The sequence below is a fragment of the Dendrobium catenatum genome, unplaced genomic scaffold, assembly GCF_001605985.2.
Source record: "Dendrobium catenatum unplaced genomic scaffold, ASM160598v2 fragScaff_scaffold_249, whole genome shotgun sequence".
Lineage (NCBI taxonomy): Eukaryota > Viridiplantae > Streptophyta > Magnoliopsida > Asparagales > Orchidaceae > Dendrobium > Dendrobium catenatum.
In genome coordinates this window covers 1,286,918-1,304,677 of record NW_021318711.1, presented here as the reverse complement: position 1 = coordinate 1,304,677, position 17,760 = coordinate 1,286,918, and the positions used below count along the sequence as shown (strand labels likewise).

Sequence of the window (17,760 nt, the reverse complement as noted above, 5' to 3'; positions counted from 1 at the left end):
AGATTAGTAAATGGTATTTTGCATGTTTATTACACTATTTTTTTGCATTTAATGTTAGATCTATATTAGACAATCCAAATCTCTCGACATCATATATATATATAACTTATTAAATTTTTTAACAGAAAAGCAATAAATTAGCAATATGTTAGACCGGTCTCTAGTGGACCGGTTCAATTACAATCGATCCCTAGGGGACCGGTTCTTGTATACTCTTGGAAGGGCGGCGGCAAAGAGAGAGGGAGAGGAGTGGGGTTCAACAAAACTTCAAATTTGAACTCTTTGGAGGGAAAGGAGGGGGAGGTAAGGGCTCCTTAGTCATTTGGCTTGATTAATTGATTGTATGCTTTAAGTAGAATGAGATAATTAAGGTTATAGTTATGTTTTGATTATTGAGTTCTCTTGGGTTTTTCTTCTTGGTTTATTGGGCTCTAGATTCATCATCTAGAGATTGGGAGAGATCGATCCTTCTTTTGAATTGAGGATCAATTGTATATTGCTTTGATTTTTCTTTCCGTTTGTTTGATTCTTGCAATAAAACTACTATTTGGTGCGATTTTCCCAAAGATTTTGTGAATTTGATTGCTGATTTTGTCTTTATTGATAGAAATACTTGAGATCTACAGGTATTTTATATCAAATTTGTATCAGAGCAAGTCTTGGGATCATCGAGGGCAAATTTTTTTAAATTTCAGCGGCGAAATTTCATCCGGAGGAAGGAACCCTTGCTGATTTTTGGATCAAAACTAAGAAACTTTTGATGGCGACCAATAAGGTAGATGCATTGGAAGAACATTTTGAAGGAGAGATGAGCTAAATAAAAGCCATGGTGGAGAATCGAATTTCATCCGTGGAGACAAGGTTTCGTCCCTAGACGACAAAGTTTCTGATTTTCATTTAATGGTGAAGAAGTTATTGTAAAATCAAATCCAAATGGCAGCATCGAAGGCGAAGGGACCAATGGGAAGAACTACGAATTCTGATTTTCTTAGGAGGGAAGATGATGTAGAAATCATTAAGGGGAAAGGAGGAAGGTGTGTAGAAAGGTGTGGAAATAGGGAACAAGGAGTAAGGGGTGCTGATTTTGGAGAAAGGAGGGAATAAAGTGAAGAGGGGTTTGAAGATGAACATGTAAGGGAAGATCGGGAGATATGGGGAGAGCAAAGCATTTGGGAGAGGGAAAAGTATGGAGGAATATGGGGAAACGGGGGAGAGCCAAAGGTGAGGAAGCTAAAAATGCCAATTTTTGAAGGGTAGGGCGCTTATGGATGAATCTACATGGTGGAGAGGTACTTCATCGTCAATGGGTTGACGGATGAGGAGAAATTGATAGCAATAGACTTATGTTTGGAGGGGAAGTCGTTGTCATGATTTTAGTGGAGGGACCAAAGGAGAACTATACGAAGCTGGAGAGCATTCAAGGACTGTTTACTAGAACATTTTCAAACTAACGGGGGAGGGGACTTCTATGAACATATTTTTGCACTGATGTAGGATGGATTAGTGGCAGACTATCACGAGCAGTTCGAGCACCTAGTCAGTAGGGTGGAATAATTATCAGAGACTGTATTGGAGAGAAACTTTATGAAGGGGCTCAAGGTAGAGATCAGAGCGGCGATGAAAGTCATGATGTCTCGTGACTTGAGAGAGGCTATGAAGTTGACACAACTGGTGGAAAATCAGAAGAATCTAGAGAAGGGAACTAGGAGCAGCAGCTCAGGAGGCACTTATAGGATGACAACCACCAACTTAGCACCCAAGGGTCTTGCAACAGGAGAAATTCTTGAGACCACCAAAGAGAAGACTGTAGGAGGGAGCGGGGGAGATTTCAAAAGGCTGACGGAGATGCAGGTGAAGATGGCAAAGGGGTTGTGTTTCAGGTGTGATGAGAAGTATACTCCAGGGCCTAGGTGTAGGGACTGAACTCTTCAGGTTCTCACCGTCTGTGATGACAAGGAAACTGAGGAGGGAGGCGAGGGAGAGGTAGAGGAGGATATAGAGGAGAAAATGCATCTGGATCTGGCCAAGGTTTCTTTGAATTATGTGGTAGGATTCACTACGAATAATACCATGAATGTGAAGGGGGAGATAGGGGACATGGAGGTGGTGGTACTGATTTATAGTGAAGTACTGAAGTTAATCAAAATTTCATTTCCACTCAGGTCGTCAATAAACAGAGAGTGAAATTGGTGAACACTGACTATTATGGGGTGATTATGGGCATGAAAAACGTGGAGAAAGGCCATGGGATTTATAGATGAGTGATGTTGACCATCCAGGGGATTCAGGTGAGGGAGAATTTACTCCCACTAGAGCTGGGAAGTACAGATGTTATCCTAGGGATGAAGTGGTTACATACCTTGGGGAAAACCAAGGTCAATTGGGGAGCACTCACGATGGAGTTGTTGGTGTATGGAAAGAAGGTGGTGATCAGGGGAGATGCAGGGCTATCCACCATGGTATCTCTCAAAACCATGGTGAGGAGTATACAAGAAGTTGGGGAAGGCTTTCTAGTGAAGCTGCATTGACTGGAGGAAGGCAAATTGGAGAAGGGAGGAGAACGGGCGTTGATTTAGAAATTCTATGATGTTTTTTATCCACCTTAGGGATTGCCTTCACCTAGAGAGCAGGAGCATGCTATCACCTTGAGGGAAGATGTATCACCCATCAGCATCAGGCCTTACCGCTATCCTCAATTTCAGAAAGATGAGATTGAGAAGTTGATTAAAGAGATGTTGGAGTTAGGAATTATCAGACTCAATGTTAGTCCTTTTTCTAGTCCAGTATTATTGATGAAGAACAATGATGGCAATTGGAGTTTTCATTTGGACTACAGGGCGATAAATAAGGAAACTATGCCACAAGTTTCCTATACCAGTGATTGATGAGCTATTGGATGAGTTGCGTGGTGTAGTGATCTTCACTAAGATAGATTTGAAGTCAGGATATCACCAGATCCGAATGAAGAAGGAAGATGTACCCAAGCTGCTTTCAGAACTCATGAGAGGCATTATGAGTTCTTGGTAATGTCTTTTGGCCTCACTAACGCCCCAGTGACGTTCTAGTCTCTTATGAATAAGGTCTTCAGACCTTATCTCAGGCTATTTGTCTTGGTGTTCTTTGATGATATCCTAGTTTACAAGAAGAAAGAGGAGCATTGGGAGTACTTGAGGAGGGTGCTAGAGGTGTTGCAGGAGCATTAATTGAGGACCAATCTGAAGAAGTGCTATTTTGTTCAGATCAGTGTGGAGTATTTGGGTCATGTTGTGTCCAAAGAGGGAGTGACAGCTGATCAGTCAAAAAATGAGGTTATGTTGAGATGACTATTACCTAAGAATTTGAAGAAGTTGAGGGAATTCTTAGGATTGATAGGATACTACTGGAGGTTCGTGAAAGGGTACAACACTATCACCTGACCACTAATAGAGCAATTAAAGAATGATGGGTTCCTATGGAGGGAGGCAACTACAACAACTTTTGCGAGTTTGAAGAAAGCTATGACCGCTGTACCCGTCTTAGCTCTCCCAAACTTTACTCAGGTTTTCATAGTAGAGACATATGCTTCAGGGTATGTATTGGGGACAGCGCTCTTGCAGGATCATCGACCTATTGCCTACTTCAGTCAGGTGTTGACAGCTAGAGCCCGGTTGAAATTAGTTTATGAGTGGGAGCTAATGGCCATCGTAATAGTCATCTAGAAGTGGTGGCCCTACCTATTAGGTAGGCATTTCATTGTCAGAACAGACCAGCGAAGTCTGAAGTACTTGTTGGAGCAGCTGATTGTGATAGAGGAGCATCAAAGGTGGTTGTCCAATTTCTGGTATATGATTTTAAAGCCCAATACAAGATAGGAGTGGAGAACAAGGTGGTAGATGCTTTGTCCAGATGTGTGGGAGAGTTGCAGGAAACAACAGTATCGATCCCATTGATGTTAGATTGGGAGGCCTTCAAGGAGGAGAGTGTCAGAGATAAGGAGCTGGGAAAAATTAGGGCCGATTTACTGAGGAAAAGGAGTAGACACCTGAGGTGTTCATTGGAGGGGGAGAGACTGTTGTACAAGGAAAGGTTTGTGATGCCTAGGACATCCGCACACATTCCACACTTGCTTCAGGAGTTTCATGGGAGTGCCGTTGGGGCTCACTCAGGGGTACAAAAGACATACAAGTTATGTTGCATGTATACGCCTATTTGTGAGGCATGCTGTATCTGACAGTTGTCGGATACGGATACGCTCCGATACGACACAGATGCGTGTCGGATACGGCTTTGTCGTGTCCAATTAAAATATTATTTAAATTTGATCGGACACGCGTATCCGATACGTGTGCCCTATTAAAAAAATAAAATAGAGGCGCAATTTGCCCTATTCGTTTCGGCTGTCTGCTCGATATCCCTATTCATTTATGAGGCTTAAACATTTCGGCGAGCTAGGTTTTTCGTTTCCGCACAGGTGTTCGTCTTCTTCGTTATAGTCAAAGGAGCGGCTCGACAACGCAAGCATAGAAGCGGACAGGATCATCCTTCGTCGTCAAAGAGGCTCGACAATGTGAGCATTAAAGCTGACAGAATCCTTCGTCGACGGAGCGGCTCGATAACACGAACAGTAAAGGTGACGTGAGCATTGAAGGTTCGTTTTCTTAATCTTAGGCTCGGTACCAGAACTTAGTACCGATTACTCCTCGGTACTGCTCGGTATCGCTCGCAAACTCGCTCGGTACTGCTTGGTACTCGATACTCGATATTTGAAGTCAGTACCGCTCGGCACTCGGTATTGCTCAGTACTCGGTACTCAATACTGCTCAGTACTGCTCGGTACTGCTCGGTATTGCTCAGGTCGAACCCCGCAGGGGGCAACGCCTCCTTGGACCCTCAGCATAGGCGCAACATATATACACTTCTAGTTAAAATTTTTCATGTTTCAAATTCATATGAATTAATTTGTGTCGATCTTTTATAGGATAATGAGCTCTAGTTGTGTAGGAATTGGGTATACTGCTGGTCAATCAGAGACCAATATTGAAGATAACAAAGCTCTGTGGGGTTATGTGACAAAAATAGGTAAAACGTCAGAAGGAGGTGGCAATATTGTATTCAAATGCAGTTTTTGTAATGTAACATACAAATGATCATATTATAGAGTGAAAGCTCTTTTGTTGAAGATTAGTGGTCATGGAATTAAAGTTTGTCCGAATATAAGCTCATCACAAATGGCTGAATTATAAAGAAAAATCAGTGAAGCTGAGCAAAGAAGTAAAAAAGAACTTCCAAAACATATTCCACTTCCAAGCACTCATGCTTCATAACCTTCATCATCTTCTTCAATTAGAAGTGATGACAATACTGTAAATAAAGGGCCTTTTCGGATGGAGGGATTTGAACAAAAAAGAAGAAGAAAACATGTTGTAGATAGTGCTTTAGAGAAAGCATTTAATTTACAAATGAGAGAGCAACTAAATGGGGAAATAGCTAGAATGTTTTACTCAGTTGGACTTTCTTTTAACCTAACAAGGAGTCCACATTACAAGAATGCCTTTACCTATGCATGCAATAATAATTTTACAGGATACGTGCCACCAGGATATAATGTCATTAGAACGAAGTTGTTGTAAAGAGAGAGGGATAATATTGAGATGTTGCTCGAGCTTACTAAAGAAGTTTGGAAGGAAAAATGAGTTACTTTAGTTTGTGATGGGTGAACAGATCCACAAAGAAGATCACTTATCAACTTCATGGCTGTTCCTATGTTTATCAAAGCTGTAAACTGTGAAGGACAGTACAAGGATAAATTCTTTATTTCTAATTTAATCAAAGAAGTTATTATGATGGTGGGGCCTTCAAACATCATCCAGGTTATTACTGATAATGCGCCTGTTTGTAGAGTTGCAGGTCTACTTGTAGAACAAGCTATCCTCATATTTTCTGGACACCATGTGTTGTGCATACGCTTAATCTTGCCTTGAAGAACATTTGTGCAGCTAAGAATACCGAGGCAAACGAAATCACCTACAATGAATGTCATTGGATCATAGTGATTGCTGGAGATGCAGTTGTAATTAGGAATTTTATTATGAATCACTCCATGAGACTCTTTATGTTCAATGATTTTTCTAATTTGAAGATGCTTGCAGTTGCAGAAACTCGATTTGCCTCAATTATAGTGATGTTGAGAAGATTCAAAAATATTAAAAATGCTCTTCAAGCTATGGTGATCGGTGACAAATGATACTGTTATAGGGAAGATGATGTTGAAAAGGCTAGGTATGTAAAGGAGATGCTTTTAGATGATTTATGGTTGGATGAGATTGAATACATCTTAAACTTCACATATTCAATTTATGAGATGTTAAGAGTAGCGGATACAGATAAGTCTTGTTTACATCTCATTTATGAGATGCGAGATTCAATGCTAGCCAAAATAAAAGAAATTATATATAGACATGAGAGGAAAGACTTCATGAAAACTCAAGTTTTTGGGATGTTATTTATACTATTTTAGAAGATAGGTGGAGCAAAAGTAATACATGTTTACATTGCTTGGCTCACTCACTAAATCCTAGATAAATTTCAACATTTTTTCATTATTAATTTATATTTTATTGTTTAGTAATTTCAACATTTTTTTATTATTTGTTTTTAATATTCTTTGAAGATATTCAACTAAAGAATGGCTTCAAGATGATCCTCAAAGAGTTTCTCCACAGAAAGATTTATAAATTTCAAATATGAGGAAGACATGTTTGAAGCGTTATTTTTCAAATGAGGAGGAGAGAAGAAATGTCAATATTGAGTTTGTTAAATTTTTTGGTTATTTAGAAGACTTTGGAGACTAAGAGTCATTGCGTGATAGGTGTAGAATTGATCCAAAAATGTGGTGGATTATACATGGAGCTTCAGCACCTCCACTTCAAACAATCGTCATAAAATTGCTTGGCCAAGTTTCATCCTATTCTTGTTGTGAAAGAAATTGGAGCACATATTCGTTCATCCAATCAATGAAGAGAAATAAAATTACTTCACAATGAGCTGAAGATTTAGTTTATGTGCATACAAACCTTTGACTTCTCTTAAAGAAATCTTCAACTTATATGGAAGGAGACAATATGATTTGGGATGTTGCTGGAGATGGATTTGAATCTCTTGAAGGATATGAGAATATTAGAAATTGCTAATCTTTCACTTGATGAGCCTGAGTTGGAAGCTATGATATTCATTGAAGATGACATCGAAATTCAAAGACAAACCACTGAAGAAGCTAATCTTATCATTCCTTCTATTGAATAGTTCAAACTTCATATGTTGGACAATTTATATTTTTGTTTTTGTTGTTGTACTAGACATTTAAATATTTAGTGCTTACTTTTATTTTGATATTATAAGATACAATGCTACAAGCCTACAAATGATGTTGCTTTCATTTTTTTTTGTGATTTCAAATATTATGCTTTGATTAATTTGTTATTTTTTATGTATGATTTATATATTATATTGCCGTATCCGCGCAGTATCCGTATCCTGTATTTTTAAGAATTGTCGTGTCTCGTATCCGTATCGTGTCGTATCCGTGTCCCCGTATCCGTATCGGTGCAACATAGCATACAAGATACTAGTATCAGAGATGTATTGGAAGGGGATGCACAAGGATGTGGAGGAGATGGTAGCCAGTTGTGAGATATGTTAGAGGAATAAATACATGTTCATGTCTCCAGGAGGATTATTACAGTAGTTAGCTTTACCAGGAAGGGTGTGGAAGGATATATCCATGGATTTCATGGATGAGCTTCCCCGATCAGAAGGACTTACAATGATCTTAATGTTAGTGGATCGATTGAACAAGTATGCTCATTTCATTCCCCTACGACACTCAAACACTACAGTGACAGTGGCCTCAGTTTTCATCAGAGAGGTGGTCAGACTGCATGGAGTATCAGAGGCTATAATATCCGATAAGGATAAGGTATTCCTCAGCCATTTATGGAGGGAGCTGTTCAGATTAAAAGGGATAGTATTGAAAATGAGCACCACCTACTACCCACATACAGAAGGCTAAACAGAAGTGGTCAACAGAAGTGGTCAACAGAAGCTTGGAGACTTACCTCAATGCTTTGTATCAAAGACACCCAAGTTTTGGGCCAGGTGGTTAGTATGGGCTGAGTATTGGTACAACACCTCTTATCATTTTGCTTCTCAGATGACACCATTCGAGGTGTTGTACGAGAGGGACTCACCTCACTTGGTGCACTTTGGGCATAACAACACTACATTTTCTTCAGTGAAGGAGTACTTAGATGAGAGGGACAGGGTGTTGGATGAGTTGAAGAGGCATATGCTGATAACTTAATAGATGATGAAGAAACAGGCAAATAAGGACATCCAATTTGAGATAGGGGAGAAGGTGTTTTTGAAGCTCCGACCTTACAGGATAAAGACAGTTGCCAACAGGAGGAATGAGAAGCTTGCACCTAGATACTTTGGGTCCTATGAGATATTAGAGAGGTGGCATACTGGCTGAAATTACCACCAACAACGACTATACATCCTGCTTTCCTTGTATATCAATTGAGAAGGGCCATTGGAGATTATGCAGCCAGTTCAGAGTTACTGGTGACACTCACTGAAGATTTAGAGGTGATTTTGGAACCTTTGGAGTTGATGGGGGTTTGTTAGAGAGAAGATTGAACTAAGTGTTGATCAAGTGGAAGAGTCTCTCGGACTACGATGCCACATGGGAGCCATAAGAGAGGGTGAAACATTAGTTTCCTTGTTTTCACCTTGAGGACAAGGAGATTCTTTGGGAGGGCGGTATTGTTAGACCGGTCGCTAGTGGACCGGTCCAATTACAACCGGTCCCTAGGGGACCGGTTCTTTTTTACTCTTGGAGGGGCGGCTGCAAAGAGAGAGGGAGAGGAGTGGGGTCCACCAAAACTTCAAATTAAAACTCTTTGGAGGGAAAGGAGGGGTCGGCAAGGCCTGCTTAGTCATTTGGCTTGATTAATTAATTGTATGCTTTTAGTAGGATAGAGAATTCCCCTACCATCACTCCTATTTATTTGGTAGTTGTAGCATTCTCTTGTTTAAATTACATACAATGTAAGAATTTCATTGCATGTGAATGCTTTATTTACTTGTGGGCTGCAAGATGCTTGGAACATCGTTAATTATATTAAACCTTCTAAGAATTGATGGCGGGTGCTAGTTATGGTGTTTTAGCTATTTTTGTTCATTCTGTATGAATTTATTCGTGCTGGACTGAGGGTGTGGTAATTGTGCATATGAGTTAAGTTGCTGTTGCTGGAAAGGCTGAAAGGCTGCAAGTGAAGTTAAAAATTTTCTTGTTTGGATCATTGTTACATGATTTTTCAGCCGGTGCTTGGCTGTGTATTTTTATGTGAAAAAGAAAATGGAGTTAAGTGTATGCCTATCTGACCTTGGTGCAACTTAAAGTTAGGTATTTATGTGCGTTGTGTGTCACTTTTGTCTGCATTAATTATTTATCAGCGACTAACTGTTTGGTATATTCCCAAATAACCTTAGGTCTTGTTTTGGAAAAGGTTGCAAACGAAGTTATCATCTATCTTGTTTGGATCGACCGTTGCCAGGTGCTTGGTTGTGTAAGTTTTGCGTGAAAAAGAAATTGGAATCAGGTGTGTACTCTGTGTCCGAAGGGATAGAGTCTGTTTGGGACATTGATGAGGGTGAGGATCCTTTAAACTTTCTCTGCTTTTTTAGATTTATAGAGTATCTTTTGAACAATTAATTTCTATGAGTGCCATTGGGCTTATGGTGTTAGGAGTGCAGAGTGGAAAGCTTTACTTTGTGAAATACAAAGGCTTTTCACATTCCCATAATCGTTGGATTTCAGAAAGCCAGCTGCTTCATGACGCTCCTTCACTTTTGGCCAAATTCAGAAAGAAAGGTCTGAAGGAGAAGGTAATCTCTCTAGATCTCCCTGCCACCCCCCTCACTACTTTGTTTTTCTCTTACTTGAACCTTGTATTCTAAAATACTAATACTGATTTCATATCTAATTCTTTCACACCAGCTTGCGGAAAGAAGATATTGAAATAAAATATCATGTATGATAAAACATTTTTTAGTTTTGCTTTATATGGAGCAGGTAATGAAGTGGAGAAAAGAGTGGGCTGAGCTTGAACGTTTGTTGGAGAAAAGGTTAGTTGTACTTCCAGAAACTTCTGATGAGTATACATCAGGGCCTGCCATGGAGACTTCAAATAGTTGTATTGAGTGGTTTGTGAAATGGAAAGGGCTTGAGTATGATCAAGCTACATGGGAGTTAGAAAAGTCTTTACTTTCAGGCTCATCTGAGGCTGCAAGACTTGTAGAAGAGTATGGACATCGTCGTGATCACGCCAAGAGGTTACATGATCCTCTGAGACGTGAGAAGGTAGTATAAAATACCTAGAAAACCTAATGTCAATGTCAATTTCCTTTTTAAAGAGTTTTTACTTGTTACTTTTCATTTTTCATGTATCTATTATATTGTTAAAGTTATTTTCTAGATGTTTTTAATTTTCTTTTTTTAGTTGTTCATTCTCATGCACCTCGTTAATTTGACTTAAAACCCTTTATTTATATTTTTTGTTTCTTTTTTGTGCACGGTGCACTATTAAGAGGCTATTGGTTGAATCACCTAGGTTGACTTGTCACAATGTTTTGCATGTTTGCATGGTGCATGAGAGAGTGCTCATTAGTTCATGATTGAGAAGACTTTTTTGGAGGACAAAAAATCTTTTAAAGCCCCTAATCCTTGGTCTATAGCCTTGAATCATGAGGAAATAACTTCAGTTTGGGAACTGTTTTATGACATTAAAACTTTTAAATCTACTTTTGCACAAACTTGCCTATTAAATGGTGACTTATGACATAGATTTCATTAGTCCTTGATTTTGTTATAATTTTCATGCACCCTTCTCTCTCTCTCTCTCCTCCATCTAGGTGTATTTATAAATGAATTTCAATAAATATAAGTGGGATTTACATTCATGCTACCCACCCAAGTTTTGTTATGTTACATGTTTGACATCATAATCTTCATATTGTATGTCATCTAAATCTCATAAAACTTTCTTTATAGACAGCCTGGTTAACATCCATCAAAGCTTGCAAGTAAGTTTGTTGGAGTTGACACTTCAACCTTTCTTGTTGTTTCTCACTGGTAACTACCATCTGTCATAAAGTGATTAGTGGGTTAGTTTACTAACCAGAGAAACATGTAGGTTGGTTTTCTAGTGTGGGCCTTATCATGGAAGTAAATTTTGTCTTCTAGAATGAAGAATACTGTAGAACATCAATCAATGAACATAAAAAACTTGACATACATATTAATATTATTTTTTAAAAGATGTAATGTGGACGTGCTGTTTCAGATATTTTTGCAATGGTTCCTAATAGAAATCTGTGGAATGCCTGCTTGTATGCAAGGTAAATTTATAGTTTTCACTTTCCGAATGAGGCATTTTCTCACAATTTCTGAACTCCAGAATCTCACATAGATTAGCTGGTCTGTTCCTTCATCTTTACCACTTTGCTTCCTTGTTTTCCTGAATGCTTAACATTGCTGCATTTGGGTTTCGCATGTGATGGCATATGCCTTGACAAATAATCCATTGTTGATTCAATCAAGCCAAGATATATCAAAATAGTCGTGCCAACATTCAATATATGTAGGGTTTGAGATGTGACTAAGCATTGTGTGAAATATATGATTGGTGTATCTCCCCTCTCAAAATTTTGACAATTATTAAAAATTTAGCTTGCTTGATCCTTGTTTGTGGTTCATGCAGTAGGTTCCATCATGTTAAAAACATAAGTTGTAATAATATTTGATTCATTGATAATGTTGGAGATATTTTGTCGGAATGATTAATAGTATCATTAGTATGTTGTGATCACAATGTTAGGATGGGCTAGGTTTTGGCGAAGATTGAATGAATGGGATAGCCAAGCACTTGTGACATCGACTTGTGAAAAAAATAAGGTTAAAAAATGACATGGAAAGAGATATTAGTGTCAAAATCTCAGTCATCCATTGGCATTTGATCCCACGGTCAGGATGAGAATCCGTGGGAGGCTCACCTGGATCACGCCAATATCCTTCTATATTTGGGTAGCTGAATTAGGAAGGATTATATTGAGGCAATTATGTATCAATTAGAAGTTATTTATTTCTTTATTAAGACATCTTGTATAGATCTATAAATAGGGATAATTTTGTATAATAATTAGAAGGTATTTTTACCCTTCTCAAATTCTATGAATTCTAGCATGGTATCAGAGCCAATGGTCTTCATTGTTGTTGAAGAACGATCGTAGATCGTCAGAGGAGAAAAAAGAAGAAGAAGAGATCGAAGGATGCCTACATTGCGACATACGGAAAGTGCGGAAGTCGCGACGGGAGCTTGCTGGGAAGGGTCGATGGGATCTTGTAGTCCAAGCGCCGTTATTACGTCCTCCGACCGGATGCAGAGGAACATCCGGTCGTAGGCAAAATAGCGCCTATACCGAAGTGTACCGAGTTTTTCACCTCGGTACACCTCGGTATAGGCGCTATTTTACCTACGACCGGATGTTTCTTGCATCCGGTCAACCGAACCAAATAAAAGCGCGTAGTCCAAAGCCATCGTCGTTCGTCACCAGCACAGTCGGCAGGCCAGTGGCTTCGGCTTCCACGTACGATCCTACCTCCATCATCTTCAGTTACCTGTGTAACCCCAAAGATTGCCATAGACGTTCGAGATGAAGTCGCCTGAGAGAATCGCAAGCGGGACTGATATGTTTGGAAGAATCGACCACAGGAGTCGAGCTCTGCGGACGACCAGGATGAAGCCCTTGCGGACGAAGCTTGCGGACAAAGGTTGTGAACGAAGCCCAAGACGAACGACAGAGCTTGCGGAAGCGAAGCCAAACCTACGAAGCCGCTCGGACACTCGAAAGAAGAAGTTGTTCGCAGACGCTCGGTTCGATCGGAAGCACCTTTCGATTTTCCTGTTTCGCTCAGATCCACCGAGACGCCCCTCTCGATTATCTTGGACGGTCCGACAACAGCAAGAATTCTTAAATCAGATTTGAGATATCATTAAGACCTAATATTAGCCTTTATGGTTGATATAATCAAATCAACCTTTATTGATGATATAATCAGCTTTCATTGCTGATATAATTAAAAGTAGTCTTGTGATATCACAATGTCTGAAGAAAATTCATCATAGATCTTTGATAAAAAAAAAGAAAAAAAAAAGTGAAAAAAAAATCAGCCTTTATTGCCGTAACTTAATATCAAAGGGATCTTATTTTGGAATCGCCTGGGATATACAAATCAAAGAAAGCAAAGAGAAGAAAGCGGCCTTCATTGCCGTTGGAGTCGTGCGGTCCAAACAGCTCGAGTCCTCTGTTTTGCACCAGCGGCCTTCATTGCCGTAGGACATCGAATGAGAGTCGAGTAAGTCCAAACCGCGCGTGCCCTCTGTTTTGTGGTTGTGGCCTTCATTGCCAGGATTTGGAGGAATATTACTCCTTATACCGGCCTTTATTGTTGGAATACAGGTTCCTATCATCGGCCTTCATTGCCAGAATGTTGAGGAATACTAGTTTCCACCACCGACCTTCATTGTCGGAATTTTGAGGATGTTCCCATCATCGACCTTCATTGCTGGAATTTCGCGGAATACAAGTTCCCACAACCGGCCTTAATTGTCGGAATTTTGAGGATAGTTTTCCATCATCGGCCTTCATTGCCGGCTTTCTCTTGTGGTTAATATCCTATCTATAACCAATGCAGCTCTACCTCTGAGCGAGTAATTGCAAGCTGGTCTCCAGCTTGAGGGGGAGTGTCAAAATCTCAGTCATCCATTGGCATTTGATCCCACTGTCAGGATGAGAATCCGTGGGAGGCTCACCTGGATCACGCCAATATCCTTCTATATTTGGGTAGCTGAATTAGGAAGGATTATATTGAGGCAATTATGTATCAATTAGAAGTTATTTATTTCTTTATTAAGACATCTTGTATAGATCTATAAATAGGGATAATTTTGTATAATAATTAGAAGGTATTTTTACCCTTCTCAAATTCTATGAATTCTAACAATTAGAATTACCTAAATGGAAGTATCTGAGTACGTTGAACTAGTTAATAGGCTTGGAAATGTGTTGTCCTTGTTTTGGCAGCAATCTTGATGTTGAATAAGTATCAGCCGTCAAATTTATGTTCTAACTTGTAAACAAAGCCATACCTATGTGATATTGATATATTATTTCCTTTATTTCATCCCTTCATAGTTTATTGCATTCTAGGCACCGAGCTCTACTCTTGTATTATGATATGATTACATGATTAATTGAGATTTTCTATGGCCTCCTCTCAGGGGATTTATTTCTGCTTTTAAGGGTTTCTATTTATTGCTTAGTCTATCCCTCTTAACTCCTCCTTGAGATGTTCATTTATCTAAAAATTTCAAGCCTTTCTTCTTTATATCTTATCAACTCTCCTTATATTCTAGATTCTTGAAACTTTTGGTGCACCTCCTTGGTCTTTTTCTTCTTGGGATGATTTCCCCATTTATCACCTCATCTTACTAGCGCTGAAATACAAATCAAGGCCTCTAGTTTTTCTCCAACAGCATTTTAACACTTTGGAGTAGAGTTATTTACAGTCCTAATGAATTAAATCAGTATAAGTATTAACTACCATTTTTGCTCCCTAATTTATAAATGTCTTAAACATATTTCATAACTATTTAATATTGGCACAATTTTCCCTGATTTCATTCCTTAATAGTTTTATGCATTTTAGGCATTTATTTTGACGTTGAGTCTATTGAATGGGCTCTAGTCTTGTATAAAGCTGATTACACGATGAATCCATATTTAAAATTTCTTGTACCCAGCCATTCTTAGAGGAGTCTACATTTTTGGAGGGTTTTTACTTGTTGCTTAATCTCTACTGGTTGCCTGCCTCCTTTTAAGGCATTCATTTGTTCATCTTCTTAGCACTTTTCTTCTTTATACCTCACTGGTTCTCCTCTGATACTTCCAGTTCTCGGTGCACTCTTTTCATTAAGAGGTCCAAAGCAAGTTATGCGGATGGAAGCTAAGATATATTAACATGCATTCATGATGCATTTAATTTTAAGAGTTTAGTGCTTAACCTTTAGGGCTAAAGGTGAAAGCATGCCAAAACATGAAAATATATAATCCAACAATATGGTTTACTAATGATGGCTGTCAAACAGTGGGTAATACCCTTCCTACATGACATGCTAAAAAACTCATTGGTAAACATTGTTTAATCTTAAGCATGACATTATCCGTTTATCCATGGAGCAACCATTTATTGTACCTTTGCTGAAGATGTGAGAAACTTTTCATACATTAATAGTGTAATCTATCTTTCTTTTGCTAAAGCTTTGTTTTCTCAAAATTTGGGAGGCAAGTCTTCAAACATGTCTTGCTTTAACTGCTTGTAGAAGAGTTATTTGCTAGAGATTTATTGAATGGGGGTATAACAAGATCAGTTATCATCTCATAACTTGGCCTTAATCTAAACATGTTGATTACTTGATCATCTATATACCTTCCTTCAAATCGGTTGACATTGATAAAATCTATTCAAGTTTTTGGTTATATTTATGTCTCCGATCTCAAATTTAGAAAAATAGATATTATTGAAGCTCTCAATTGGCATTGGAACAAGGATTGTGTGATCTTTATCACTCTATTCAAGCTGTTTTTTTTTTTTTTTTCTCTCAAGAGAGGTGTTACTCCCTTATCAGTAATGGATGCATGAAACTTAATTGAATTCCTATCATTGTTATGCATTTGGAGGTGAATAATGAAGCTTAAAAAAAAGTTAGTGTTTGGGTTGGATTTCATGGCTTGCCTTTTTGCCATTGGCATTAGAATGTTTTGGATATCATTATTTCCAATCTCATATTGGTTATCATGTAATTTCTATAGAACCATTATTGGAATCAAAGGTTCTCATCACAGTGAAGGATTGTGAGCTTTAAAAATCTGCACTTGGCCGTCATATATTTTGTGATTTTGGCTAATTTTTTGTAAGATATATTAGATATTAAATAATACATTCTCTAATTATTTTTTCTTGATAGAGGTCTTTATAATCTTATTTGATTTTTCATAGATACAAGCCTCTATGGTTAATTATTCTCTAAAATATGAGAGGAAATTTTTGATTAAGGCTATTTTATATGTTCCTCAATTCTTTGTTTTATTAGCAACAAGTTATATTAGGAGAAAAATATACTGCTATTGGCTGAAATTAGATGGTGGGCGAATTATCATAAATCTAATTATGGTCGCATGGTTCTGTTATCACGTGTTGTTAGGATTTTGGTCTGCCTGATTAGCAGTAGGGATATGTGGCCCAGCTTAACCAAGTGATTTTTTTTAGCCACTTTGGGTTATGTCATCTAAGAGGACCCTTACTACAATTAAACACATAATTTAAGGAGGAAAAATTCATTGAATATTTAGTAATATTTGCTGGAAAACTAATTTTTTGATGGAAATTCACACACAAAAAAAAATTACTTTCTAAGCTGATTTTGAGAAGGCTTTTGTTTATTATGATTGGAGAATTATCTTCTATGTTCTTAAGAAAATATTTTTGATAAAAAATTATCGATTGGGTTGAAGAATCCATCATTCATTCTAATTCTTCAATCATCAATGGGTAAGTTAACAAACAATTTAAATTCATAGTGGCCTCCAATCAAGGTGATCCTCTTTCTACCATGCTCTTTTTGGTGACGTGCTTGGTAGAATGTTGACTGTTGCTGCTATCAAGGGTTCGATTGATGGCATTGACTACAGAAATAGTTCTAAATAGTCTTTTTAACATTCAATTTGCAGATGATATCTTTATTTGCAGGTCTTTAACTCTTTATTGATCAAGTCATGAATCATAAGAATATTTGCAGATCTTCAAATTTGTGTCTACCTTGGGATGCCAATCAATAAGGGTGGAATGTTAGCAAACTTGCTTTCATATACTTTGATAATTCTCTTGGCTATATAACTATTCAAACGGCTCAACGGTTGTCCCCTATTTAAAGAGTTAAAAGCAAAAGTTAGCTTGTTGGAAAGGAAATTATCTTTCTCGAGGAGGTGATGTAGACAAAGGGGGGGGTCAACTTATGTCAAAAATAATTAGATTTTTGGCTTCCCTTGAGTCTACTAGCTCAATCAAAATTGAGCTGAAATTTTAGCTCATTTATGAGTTGGTCTTTAGTTCACTTATTGAACTAAGGGGTAGCTCATTATTAGCTATGATTTTAGCTCATAGTTATCTTATATTAAATGTTCTTTTTATGCTTTTTATGTTAGTAATCATGTTTGTCTCTTGGAATTCCAAACCGGCCTTGGGAATTCCAAGATTTTCTTTTCCCATGTGGTGGCTCCTTGGCTACCTCCATGGCCTTTAGTATTTTGTGCATTTGCCCCCTTGGATTCCGGTCGGCTGCTGGTTTTTCCCTTGCCTGGGCTCTTTCCCGTGACCGTGCCCCTTGGTTTTGGGCGATGTCCTTGGTTCCCGTGGATGTCTCTTCGGTTCCTTGGCCTGGGATGTTTTTTAGGTATTTTAATGCTATGTGATGTTTAGAATTCATATGGAATTTATTAGGCGTCTCTTGGTATTCCTCTTTCATACCTATAAATATGGGAGGATTTGTAATGTTTTAAAAAAATTGAATGATATGTTATTTTTGGTAAAGCTATAACCTG

The 17,760-nt window shown here is 38.3% G+C and overlaps 1 protein-coding gene across 7 annotated transcripts in view; it reads left to right on the top strand.

The window, feature by feature from the left end:
• Positions 1–17,760, top strand: part of LOC110102857 — an 82,939-nt gene that overhangs the window by 6,269 nt on the left and 58,910 nt on the right. For 5 of the 7 annotated variants that reach the window (XR_002303887.2, XM_028693282.1, XM_020831346.2 and 2 more), the window contains 3 exons: positions 9,532–9,692; positions 9,788–9,927; positions 10,115–10,402. Coding sequence is in view for 6 of the 7 variants with exons in the window: in XM_028693282.1 (XP_028549115.1) it covers positions 9,532–9,692; positions 9,788–9,927; positions 10,115–10,402 (589 nt within the window). In the remaining variant the exon portion in view is untranslated. Of the gene's footprint in view, positions 1–9,531; positions 9,693–9,787; positions 9,928–10,114; positions 10,403–17,760 lie in introns of those variants that run through there. The other 2 variants (XM_020831348.2, XM_020831349.2) reach the window with 2 other exon arrangements.